We start from the raw sequence: 12,853 nt of genomic DNA on the forward strand, positions 1-12,853 counted from the left end.
CCACATCCACTTTGTCAATACCATTCAGAGTCTGATACACTTCTGTAGTGTCACCATTCATTCTTCTAAACTCCAATGGAAACATGCCCAGTCTGTTCAATCTTTTATCACAAGACAATCCATACATTCCAGCTATCAATCGAATAAATCCCCTGCAAACCACCTCCAATGCCTTCACATCCTTCCTTAAATAAGGAGACGAAAATTGCACACAATTCAAGATGCAGTCTCATTGCTATCCTGTAAAATTGAAATAACAACCTTACTTTGATATTCAGTTCATCTCATAATAAAGGATAGCATTCCATTAGCTTATTTGATTACATGTTGTACCTGCATACTGACCTTTTGTCACTCGTACACCAGAACACTTAATTTCTCTGCATCTTGGATTTCCACAATTATTCTCCATTTAAGTGATATTGTGATTTTTTTGTTCTTCTAGCTAAAGTGGACAACTTTGCATTTTCCCAACTTGCACTCCATCTGCCGGAATTTAGTTCACTGACTCAATCAATCTGTAACTGGACTGCCCTCCTTTAGAATAGGAAATGTTTAGATGAGATTTGAGAGAGGTGTCCAAAGCTTCTAAATGCAGATTTCTTATCTCAATGTTTTAATTGTTGAGATTCCTTGTGTTCCACTGATGGGAATCTTAGTTTGAAGAATTAGAAATATGCTATCAAAAGTAAGTTAATATTTTCAATCAAATAAAAAGGATGAATTGCACTGTTTTTCTCCTTTAGGTGGACATTCCTAATATTCAAAAACAGAGAAAACATTTAGCAAAACTTGTATTGGACATGGACTCAGCTCGAACACGGTAATCAGGATTTTTACTTTATCTTTCTGTTTGGCAGTTGAATTTATGAGAGCTAAACTACTTTACTTTCTTTTTCCCCATGTCATTATTCAATGGAGCCTTAAAGCAATTCTGATATAAAGGATTTAGATAGAGAGTTGCTTGACTTCCACATAATATGATGGGAATCTTAATTTGAATAATAAAAAATATAAAATGTTACAGAAGCCTGCACTATCAATCAGAGTTGTGAGTTCACAATTGCACCACGGCAGATTTTCAGGTTGAAATGAGTTAATCAAACAAATCTGGAATAAACCATTAGTATCGATAATGGTGACAACGCAACAGGTTGTTGTAAAAACCAAACTGGTAATGTCTTTCAGGGAAGGAAATTTGCTGAGTTTGCATATTTTGAGCATAGTTGCAAACCCACATTAATGTCACTGCCCTGTGAAGTAATCTAGCAACCGAAGAAGACAACTCACTGTTGTATTCTCAAGGGCATTTGGCAGTCATCCATAAATACTGGCCTTGTCAGTAACACATAACATTTGGGAATAAATCAAACTTTCTCTCCCTGCATTCCCATTCTTTGTGTTTCTCCTTCCATGTCTGTCTGTATGTATTGAGCCCTGCCTTTTACAAATTGGTTCCTCTCAACATTCCCTCATGAGTAAACTGTATGGAATTAGGAAGGCCCAGGGCTCTCAGTCACAGTACTGGAACCAGGTTAGATGCTAGAAGGGATTCTGCTGCCAGGGAATAGGGAGCCTATAATTTCTGATTCTCTAAATTCCTTCAAACTAGAGCAGGGTCTGTTTCTGGCCAGAGATCAGCTCTTTGAAAAGCTGGAAACTGCAGCAAATTATCGTAGCCAGAGGAATCTTCTGGGCAAGTTATAATCACCTGAAAAGGAATTTTCCAAATGTCCATTTCCTGCTGTTGGCTGGAGTTTCTATTTAGTTTGTCACCTCTATTATCAGGAGAGTGTGGTGGGAAATGTTTAAAACATCAGAGTTTATGTTGTGGGGGTGGATGGACAAAGGATCTTATTCCTTTCAATCATCATCATATGTTCGCATATTTTTCCTGTGTATCTGATTGTCTCTGATTATTGTTCAGACTCTCCCTTTGTCTATAAGCTCTCTTTCAGTACTTCTAATCCCATCAATAATTTTCCTAATTTTTCACCTGCTTCTCTTTTTACTTTGCTCCTTCTATCATGTCTTTTCTTATTCCACTTTCCCACTCCTGTTTCTCACACATTGTCCTTTTCTTTCTATATGTAGAACATAAAACTCACTATCTCTCAGGCATATCTCGAGACCTTGATCCTATCATAGCAGACATCAAGGTGTGAGTGTCATTTTGCTGTGTTTACCTGAACAAGGCCACTGCATCTCCGTCTCTAGTTTGGAGTGGTGCTGGAAAAGCACAGTAGGTCAGGCAGCATCCAAGGAGCAGGAAAATCGATGTTTCGGGCAAAAGCTCTTCATCACTGCATTTCAATGCAGAGTCTTACACATGGATTCCTCTTCTGGATGGGGTTGAATGAGAGAGTGTCGTGGCAAGAGGAGGGTCGGAGGTGAAAAACCAATCAAGTGGTGAGATCCTTTGTCCTGCTCCAGGCCACAAGGTAGTGAGTGTACGAAGCGAAAACCAGTGAGTGTGCAGAATGCAAATGACCGTAGTAGCCTCGGATATCTAAGGATGGGACAGGGGGACTCTGTCAGACTGCCAGAAAGTGGGCGGCTGGAATGAGCAAGGACGCTAAAGCTGGGGTAGTTAGGCCCAGATCATAATAGTGAAGCAGGAAGCTTGAAAATGGCAATGAAATACAATCATTTCTATAATTGAGAGGTGGTTGTCTGGTGGTAATGACACACAACTCATAATTTAGAGGACTAAGCTAATGTTCCAGAGTTGTCAGTTTAAACCTCCCCATAGTAATTGTTGGAATTTAAATTCATTTAATAAACCTGGTGATGGTGACTACATTGACCATTGTCGGGCGGTATAAAAACCCATCTTGTTCATTAATATCCTTTTAGGGAAGAAAATCTGCTGTCCGTACCTGGTCTGACCTACATGTGACTCCAAACCCACAGCAATGTGATTGGCTCATAACAACCCTCTGAAATGGCCCAGCAAGCCACTCAGTTTAAGGGAGTTTGGAGATGAGCAACAAAACCTGGCCTTGTCAACAACAGCCACTCCATTCCATGCAAGAGTAAAATCACTTAAACTTGGAGAAAAAGCCGATATTGCTACTGTTGCAAATATTCCAGTTGTAATTTTCTTTAGAAATCACAGCTACCAACAAGTCAGACATGGTGGAAAGACAAAAGGCTGAATCTTATTTTTTTTACTGACTAAGTCCAAGTTGCAATGAGTGTTTTGGGGGATTGGTGCCATGAGGCCTAGTGAGTTGTCTTATCATGTGTTACTAAAACTGTGCATTAACTACCTACCTGACCCCATGGTGTCCCTTATGACCAATTCCGACCCCTTCTTGGATCATGCTATTCTGAGAACCAGTCGCCACTCAGCCAGTATCCCACAATTCACCAGTGTCCCTTGCATCCATGCCATCTTTAAAATCCTGTTGCACATCCGGACTAGCTCTCAGTCTGGAGCTGCCCTGCATGGCTCTTGACATTTACCTCAGACATGACAAATCTGTGCACAGAGACCTGGGAGTCCTGCTGGATACTTTGGTGCCCAGGCAGGATTTCCTCTTGTCTCAAGACTACTAGTGGAGACCATGACACCAGACCATGCCAGCCTGTTCTGAGGTTCCACCTGGGTTAAAGTAATCTCAGCCGTTTGGAGAAATGGACTGTACCATAGAAAGAAGTTTAATGACCTTCTCCAGTCTACTGTCATTAGCGCCACCATCTTCCCTCCAATACCTAACACTCATTCTGCTCTGCTACCACACCCAACTCACACTGAGCTCAATCCTTCTCACTATTCCAGGAAACATCTTCCCTCATTTGCTCTTACCCATCCCTACCCTGGCCACTTAACATCCATGCCCTTTGCACTGCCTTCTCATTTGTTCAGGACACCTCCTCACCTGCACCAAAAATAACAGCTGTGGCACCCACTTTCATCTCCCTCAGTGGCAAGGCAAGTTGGAAATACAAGCCTGGTATCTCTGGCTGAAAGGGCAAAGCACAAAAATGCAATTTAAGACAGGAATGCTGTGAGTGTCCGGCTCGACTCCGAGTGAGTGCGTGCTATGACCGCGAGTGAAGAGCCGGGAGATGCAGTCTGGTCAGTGTGTGAACTAGGTGTGTGTCCCTGAGCACACAGTGTCTTTACTGCAACATTACAGTGACAGTGCAGCTTGATGGTGCAGCACTGAAGTGCAGAGGTGTCCTATAAGTGGATTGGAGATGCGCCATGAAGATCCTTAGAGGGCGTCATGTATTGGAAGCCAATGTCTGTGGTTGTGGAGTGCATGTGGACAGTGCTCATGGAGCCTGCCCTGAGATGTTGGAGCCCAGTGCCCATATGGAGATCCTTTGGAGCAAACAGCATGCTGAATTTGTCAGGTACCCACTCTGGTGTCCATGCCAAAAATTCTCAATATCTCCCTCGTTGATAAAAGAGGGCTAAATAGTAATGAGGCATGTCGCTCCATCAACAAGGTTTTTAACAAGCAATAGCCCCTCTTATTTGGCAACTTGTTCAACTGGAAACTCGCTAAACTAGTCATGAGAACCATAAAAGATAGTGTAATTTGTTCAGCTGTTGGGATTGGACTCAATGGACTTCTTACACGATTCTGCCTCAAATCTCAGCACAGCTAATACTACAATTAGCTTCCATCTATTAGTTTTGAAAAGGGAATCGCTTTTAGTAGCACTGTTATTGGAGCTTCAATCTATATTTATGTTGTAGCCAAAACTCTTCATGCACCTACAGTTTTCATGAAATCTGGCATCTGGACACAACCATGATAAAGCTCAGGGTTGGCAGACCTGCTGCGACCAAACAGTAAGGCAGGATCCCAGGACTACAGTCTGGAGCTGATAGCTGGGGAATGGGTGCAGGAGGATGGGGGCTGTAGACTAACTAGGCCATGGGGAATAAATCTTGACATTCACAACTGAGATCTGTTGTCAGCTAATGACATTGATAATGATATATTTACTCAAACTGACAATGGAAATACACACAAGAAAATATTAAGCATGTCTGTTGCTATAACTATATTGAATTATTGGATAAGCATCATGTTCAGTTGGTCCACAATGATTAATACAGGAGGTTCTAAGGAATTTTCCATAATAAGTCAGGAGTGTGGTGCTGGAAAAGCATAGCAGGTCAGGCAGCATCTGAGGAGCAGAAGAGTCAATGTTTCAGGCATAAACCCTTCATGATGAAATTCCTGATGAAGGGCTTATGCCCGAAACGTCAACTCTCCTGCCCCTTTTCCAGCATTACACTCTCGACTCTGATGTCCAGCATCTGCAGTCTTCACTTTCTCCTATTTTCCATAATAACCCCAAATGTTCTGAAATATTTCAGCATTTCTCCATCATAAGGGCAATATTGTGCCTTTTCTTCCCCAAGAGATGATGCACACAATTACTTCAAGCCAATTTTACATTCAACCTTCTCTCCCCCATTCTCAATCCATTTGCAGTATTGCTAAGATTCTGTTGCCAGAAAGCCCCTGCTCACTTATAACTTCCCCAGTTTGTAAGCCCCACATACATGAATTTCCCGGATATTGCAGGAATTTGGTGCACATTTGGTGCCAAAAGTATAGACCCAGCTGACCCTGAGTCACAAGTGATATCATCGAAAGTGAGATTTCTGGCATTTGAAATCAATTAGTTTGCATTTGTTTTTGCAGCATTCTGAACCAAGACCTGCATCAGGGATATTAGTCAGGGTGCACTCAAAATGTTCAGGCCTCCATCTCCTCACCCCAATTACAGAATGACTAAGCATTTGAAATGGTCTTTCCAAATTGGGAATGCTCCAATTTGCAAAATGCTGAAGGAGGAGTTCCACACAATGACAATTAACCTCAATGACGAAGGCTGTTGGTGTTCCACTGCACCTTGAATTTATTCCAAAACTCAAGGGCCATACCCTTGTCTCAATCAGATATGGAATTATCACTGTGTGTCATTGTATGCTGGACCTTATTTGAAAATGTCTGTCTGTTTTTACTCATATGTCTCTGCTTCTTTTGGGATGGTGGGGGATATGTGGGGGCTATTAGAGATTTAAGTCTTCAGGGGTAATAGGTGATGGTCCTCACTTAATACCAGGGTATTATTAATTTGGAGGAGAAGACTTGGTTTTACATGCAGTACAATCAGATCTATTTACTTTCAGAATGAGAGATTATAGTTATCCTATTTTACAGTTTTGCAGTATGTTTTTTTGTAATGCTTGGTTACAATCCAGAAGTCTGATCTGTGCTTGCCACAGCAATTAGAATTCTGCAGCTGCTTATTTGAAATCTAAATTACTCACAGGCAGCATAAATCCTCTCAACTGCACACTTTGTAAAATGGTTTGTCGAAAACATTTACCTTTTCAAAGCCCCCTTTTTTTTAGGCATCAAATCAGGCATCAAACATAGGTTCATTAGGCCACGCACATAAATTTAAACAAAACAAGGATTTAAAAGGTCCTAGCAGCTGTTAGTATTTCAGTCCGAGCCACATGCCAATCATTGCTGCCTTGGAGATTATGACCCCAGAATCTCACGTGGGTCTATGATCCATAGGTTGGGAAGCCCTTCACTAAATGATCCAATTTTAAAGGGAACGGAAGAATTATCAGACGCTGTGCTGTGTGCCCATAAATCTTTGAAGATGGCAGGACAAGCAGCATGGTGACTCGGTGGTTAGCACTGCTGCCTCACAGCGCCAGGGACCCAGTTTCAATTCCAGCCTTGGGCAGCTGTCTGTGTGGAGTTTGCATATTCTCCCTGTGTCCTAACGGATTTCCTCCGGGTGCTCTGGTTTCCTCCCACAGTTCAAAGATGTGCAGATTAAGTGAATTGACCAGGTGAAATTGCCCATAGTGTTCAGGAATGTGTAGGCTACGTGCATTAGTAAGGGGAAATGGAGAGTAATAGAATAGGGGAATGGGTCTGGGTGGGATACTCTTTGGATGGTCAGTGTGGACTTGTTGGGCCAAAGAGCTGTTTCACACTGTAGGGATTCTATAAAGTGCAGTTAATGATGGAAATGGATCTCTAAACTATTTGCTCAAAATGGCACTGACTTGTCCATCAAGCTGCAGCACGTTTTGAGTCCAAACACCTTAATGATGATAAGCAAAAGAAAAGGAAAAAAAAGGCAATATTTCACTCCAGATCCCAGTACCTCCATGTAGCCAGAGATCTGTGGGTCGAGAATCAGTCTGTTCAGTCATGGAAAGACACGTGCTTGAAATGTACAATCCCGAGTTGACGCCATTCTTGATTCAAGGGGAAGCTGATGGTGAAGATGTTGATTGTCATACCTTAGGAGGGATGTGATACCTTGGAGGCAGCAAAGAAATTTACTAAAATATTTAGGTTCCACCAGGGCCACTCAGCTCCTGACCTCATTACAGCATTGGTTCAAACACGGACAAAAGAGCTGAATTCTAGCGGTGAGGTGAGAGTGACAGCCCTTGACATCAAGGCTGCATTCGACTGAGTGTGGTATCAAGGAGCCCTTGCAAAACTGGAATCAATGGGAATCAGGGGGCAAACTCTTTGGTGGATAGAGTCATACCTGACACACAGCAAAATGGTCTTGTTTGTTGGAGATCAGACATCTCAGGCTCCAGGATATCACTGCAGGTGTTCCTAGGCCTAACCATCTTCGGCTGCTTCAGCAATGACTTATCCTCCATCATAAGATCAGAAGTGGGATGTTCGCTGATGATTGCACAATATTCAGCAACATTCACATCTCCTCAGACATTGAAGCAGTCTATGTCCAAATGGAACAAGATCTGGATAATATCCAGGCTTGGGCTGATAACTGGCAAGTAACATTCGTGCCACACAAATACCAGGCTTTGTCCATCACCAACAAGAGGTAATTTAACCACTGCCCCTTGACACTCAGTAGTGTTACCATCACTGAATCCCCCACTATCAACTTGTTGGGAGTTATCATTAATCAGAAACTTAACTGGACTCACCACATAAATGCAGTGACTACAAGAGCAGGTCAGGGGCTGGGAATAAGGCAGTGAGTAACTCACCTCCTGACTCCCAAATGCCTGTTCACCATCAACAAGCAACAAGTCAGGAGTGTGTTGGAATATCCCCCACTTGCCTGGATAGGTGCACCTCCAACAACACTCAACAAGCTTGACACCATCCAGGACAAAGCAGCCCGCTTGATTGGCACCACATCCACAAGCTTCCACTCCCTCCACCACTGACACTGAGTAGCAGCAGTATGTACTATCTACAAGCGCTGCAAAAATTCACCAAAGACAGCACATTCCAAACCCACAACCACTTCCATCTCAAGGTCGGCAGATATGTGGGAACATCACTACCTTCAAGTTCCCTTCCAGGCCACTCACTATCCTGACTTGGAAATATATCACCATTCCTTCACTGTTACTGGGTCAAAATCCTGAATTCCCTCCTTGGCATTGTGGGTCAAACCACAGCTGGTCGACTACAGCAGTTCAAGAAGGCAGCCCACTACCACCTTCTCAAGAGCAACTAGGGACAGGCAATAAATGCTGGCCAGCTAACAATACCTACATTCCACTAAAAAATGAATAACTTTTAAAAAACAAAAACAACTGTTTCAGGAATGAGAAATTACGCTTGGGTGGATAGACTGAAAAAGCTGGAGTTGATCCTTTTAAAGGTGAGAAAATGAATAGGAAATTGATACAGATGCTTAAAAGCATGAGGAGGTTTCGACTAAGAATATAGGAACATACAAAATAGGCACAGTAGTAGTACATTCAGCCCCTCAGGCTGCTCCACTATTTAATGAGATCAAGGCTGATCAGTAGGTGTTTCGAATTCCACATTACTATTTCCCCCCGGTAACCTGTGAGTCCTTTGCAAATAAGAATTCATCTGCCCTACTTTAAAATTATTCAGTGACCCTACCTCCTCCACCTTCTAAGGCACGGAGAACAAAAGCCACACAACTCCCTGAGACAAAGAAAATTCTTCTCATCTCAGTTCTAAAAGTGCGTACCCTGATTTTAAAACTGTATCCCCTAGTTCTAGACTCATTCACAAGAACAAACCTTATTTTTCACTTCCACCCTTTCAGGATCTTATTTATTTCAGTCAAGTCTCCTTCCCTCTTTTAAACTCCTGAGCAAACAAGTCCTGTCTGTCGAACTTTCCTTCATAAGACAGTCCACTCATTCCAGGTATCAATCCTGTAAACTTCCTCTTAACAATCTGCATTGTATTTACATCCTTAAATAAGGAGACCAAAACTACACAGTATTTGCAATGTGATCATACCATTACCCTGTATAACTGAAGCATAACATTGTTACTTTTAATTTTTAAAATTACTTTTAATGTTAATGTTCACTTGCTCACCTAATAAAGGAGAGCATCTCATTCGCTTCTCGATTTCCTGTTTTACCTGCACACTAACTTTTTGTGACTCATGCACTCTCTGCACTTTGGAAATCTGCAGTCATTGTCTGTTTAGGTTGTTCCCTGATTTTTCATTATTCCTGTCAAGATGAACAACTTCACATTTTCCACATTATACTTCATCTGTCAGATTTTTGACTACTTGTATGTCTCACTACATCTATCTTCGATTGCCTCATGTTATCGTCACAACTATCTATGGTCTTTTGGCAAATGTAAATGCCATGTCTTTGTTCCCCTCATCTAAGTTGTTGATGTAAATTGTAAAAAATTGAGAGCCGAGTACATCCCTCTGTGGGACCCTATTAGTCACATACTGAAAATCAAAGACCCATTTATGCACACTCTCTAACTAATCTTCTCAGCTAACAAACCTTCTATCCATCCTACTATAACCTTGACACCATGAGTTTTCATTTTCTGCAATAACCTTTGTTGTGGCACCTTATCAAGTGCCTTCTGGAAGTACAGTATGTGTACAGGCTCCCCTGTATCTACAGGGCATGTTCCATCTTCATAGAAGTCTAATAATTTAATTAAACATGATTTCCATTTAACAAACCCATGCTGACTCTTTCTTTTTGCCTTGAGATTTCCTAAGTGCCCAGCTGTGACCTGTTGGTAATTAATTCTAACACCTTTCGCACAACAGACTTCATGCTAACTCTTTTTTAACTCATTCTTGGGACATGAGTTTCACGGACTGGGCCAGCACATATTGTCGATCCCTGTAGCCCTTGAGATGTGTGTGGTGTGCTACTTTTTGACCCACTGCAGTCCAATTGGCATTAAACTTTCTGTTTTGTGTCTCCCTCCTTTCTTATCACTGGAATGCTTGTTGTATCCTCTATAGTGAAGACAGAATAAAATATTTGTTAATTTTCATCCACTGTTTCCTCATTGCCTGCCTTTAACTCCCCATTCTAAATGACCAACCCTTATTTTACTGACTCTTTTTGTCTTAGAATACCCGACAAAACTCCAACTATTCTTTCTCATATTCCTAGCAGTGCCCTCACTGTGATGTCTTCCACCTGATTAACCTTGTAGTCATTCTAAGTTGTTCTTTATATTCTGGCCCAAGAAATGAACGGTCGCTCATCACTGTGCAGTTATACAAAATCCTTCCTTATAGCTGATGATTCACTAACCAGAGGACAGATTTAAGGCATTGGCAAAACAACCAAAGGCAACATGAGGAAATGATTTTTTTTAACAAGTGGTTCAGATTTGGGGTACACTGCCTGAGAGGGTGGTGGATACAGGATCAGTCATGACTTTTAAATGAAATTGGGCAAATACTTAAACATGTCTTTGAATTACCCCATTTGTGCTGTACTATTTCAAGAATCCACAAAGAAAACTTTTGATGATGGAGTGCTCATTTGACCAGTTGCTCATAATTAAAGAGATATGTTGGTGTAATTTGTTTTTATAGTTTTCTCTGGTATCAACTTAAGTACCTAATAAATTCAATGTTATGTACGCCACATTCAAAAGAAACCAAAAACGACACTAGATGTGGTAAGGTAACTGACTGGCTTTGGTTTTCTGTAATGCACTTGTAGCGTTCTCATCATGGAACTAAGACCTCAGTCACTTATATTTATAAAGGCAAGCAGCTGTGCTGCTTTCATCTTTACAACGCAGATCAGCATGTTTGCAATGCTGCTGCAGAGACTGTACTATTGCAATGCACAGTCAACAGCTATTCATAATGAAGCCCATTCTTCAATGAAGCAGTGGATGGTATTTAAATCAAGCGATGGTTTTAATAAAACACATGATAAGCGATGTTACTATCCATGGAAAGTGAAAATCAGAGATATTTTCTTGTGTTATGAAATCCATATGGAACATCTGAGTGTGGTTTTGAATGGTAAGTTTATTGTGTACGTTGGTTTATTTCAGTTTTCTTTTATAAAGTTGCTGCAGCTGGGCTCAAGCCCTTCTGAAAATGATGAAGTCAAATTTACAACTTGAAGTAGTAAGGATGATGCATCTACCTTGAAGTAGAACTTTTGAATCACTTTAGGTATACATGTATTGAATTGATTAGATACATAAACTAATATAGGACATACTGAAGTTGAGAGAATAAATCAGAACACATTTTTAACTCCAAACAAATAGTCTCATCATTATTCCATCAACACAAGGTTAATTCTGAGAATTATGCAATAGTACTAAGGCTATTCTGCCCATCAAATCATTGAGACTCTTTAAAAATTAGTCCCACTCACCTTCATCATTATTTTTCCTCATGGTCAGCACTGTTGCTTCACAGTGCTAGGGACCCGGCTTCGATTCCATCCTAGGGTGACAGTGTGGAGTTTGCACATTCTCCCCGTATCCGCATGGGTTTCCTCCGAGTGCTCCGGTTTCTTCCCACAGTTCATTAATGTGCAGGTTGGGTGGATTAGCCATGCTAAATTGCCCATAGTGTCCAGGGATGTGGAAACTAGCTGGATTACATTGTTAATGTGGGACTACGGGGTCTGGGTGGGATGCTGTTTAGTGGGTAGGTGCATCTCAATGGGCTGAATGGCTTCTTTCCACACTGTAGAGATTCTGTGATATTTTTGAAGAAAGTTACCTGAACCATGTGGCCTGTTCCCAAATGCTTCCCTCCCACCTTCCCCCCACCCCACCCCCACCACCCATCCACTGGAATAGAAAATATATCTGTGGAACACGCAAACAAATGTTTCCTCCTTCATGTTAATATTTTTATGCCAAACCTGATTCCCTTGTAAAAGTCATCTGTGGGATAGGTTTTGACCCAATCTGGCAGATCTTCAATGCAAGTCTGAAGCTATCCCATTTGATTTTGTCTGAAGTGTACGATACATGACAGCCTTTTATTAACGATGATGGGAACAAATAAGCAAAAGGTAAGAGGCAGTTGCGGCCGTCAGAGATCAAAGGAAAAAAGCACAGACATCAATATTAGATCTCATCTTTTTTAAAAGAGGGAGAGCCAGAAAAATAGAGGAGAGTAAGATCCACTAAAAATTAAAGAGAGGTCAATCAAAAAAAACATACAGCAGAAATAGGCCATTAGACAGAACAAGCCTGGAAATAAACCGAGGAGAATTAGATCATTAAAAATGAAAGAAAGAGCACCAGATGAAAATCAAAGTAACAGAACAAGGCTATTTTGAAAAAACGTCTGCAGGCAAAATAATGGATCATCGGAAAAATAAATGAGAGAGCAAGTGCTTGCTGCCTGGGTCAGTAGATACAAATAGTGAGAAAGGTGTTTGCAGGTATTCTGTGAAAGCAGATCGAGAGCCAGAAGCACACAGAGTCAGTCTGCCTGATACAAGTGAATAATGATGGCCAGCACCACCACAGCAAAACCATGAAGACTAAATGGATGTGCGAAACCGAGCTGAGTCAGTGTTGAGGCTGCACGCAGGAAT

General features: G+C 41.4%; 1 protein-coding gene across 9 annotated transcripts in view; it reads left to right on the top strand.

Moving 5' to 3' along the window:
• The window catches only part of arhgap44a (Rho GTPase activating protein 44a), a 314,883-nt gene that overhangs the window by 225,248 nt on the left and 76,782 nt on the right, over window positions 1-12,853 (top strand). For all 9 annotated transcript variants that reach the window (XM_088000491.1, XM_088000494.1, XM_088000490.1 and 6 more), the window contains exon 6: window positions 747-823. In XM_088000491.1, coding sequence (XP_087856617.1) covers window positions 747-823 — 77 coding nt within the window. The remainder of the gene's footprint in view (window positions 1-746; window positions 824-12,853) is intronic.

Source organism: Chiloscyllium plagiosum, unplaced genomic scaffold (genome assembly GCF_037043375.1).
Source record: "Chiloscyllium plagiosum isolate Xiang-an unplaced genomic scaffold, Cpla_swu_hap1 HiC_scaffold_25, whole genome shotgun sequence".
NCBI lineage: Eukaryota > Metazoa > Chordata > Chondrichthyes > Orectolobiformes > Hemiscylliidae > Chiloscyllium > Chiloscyllium plagiosum.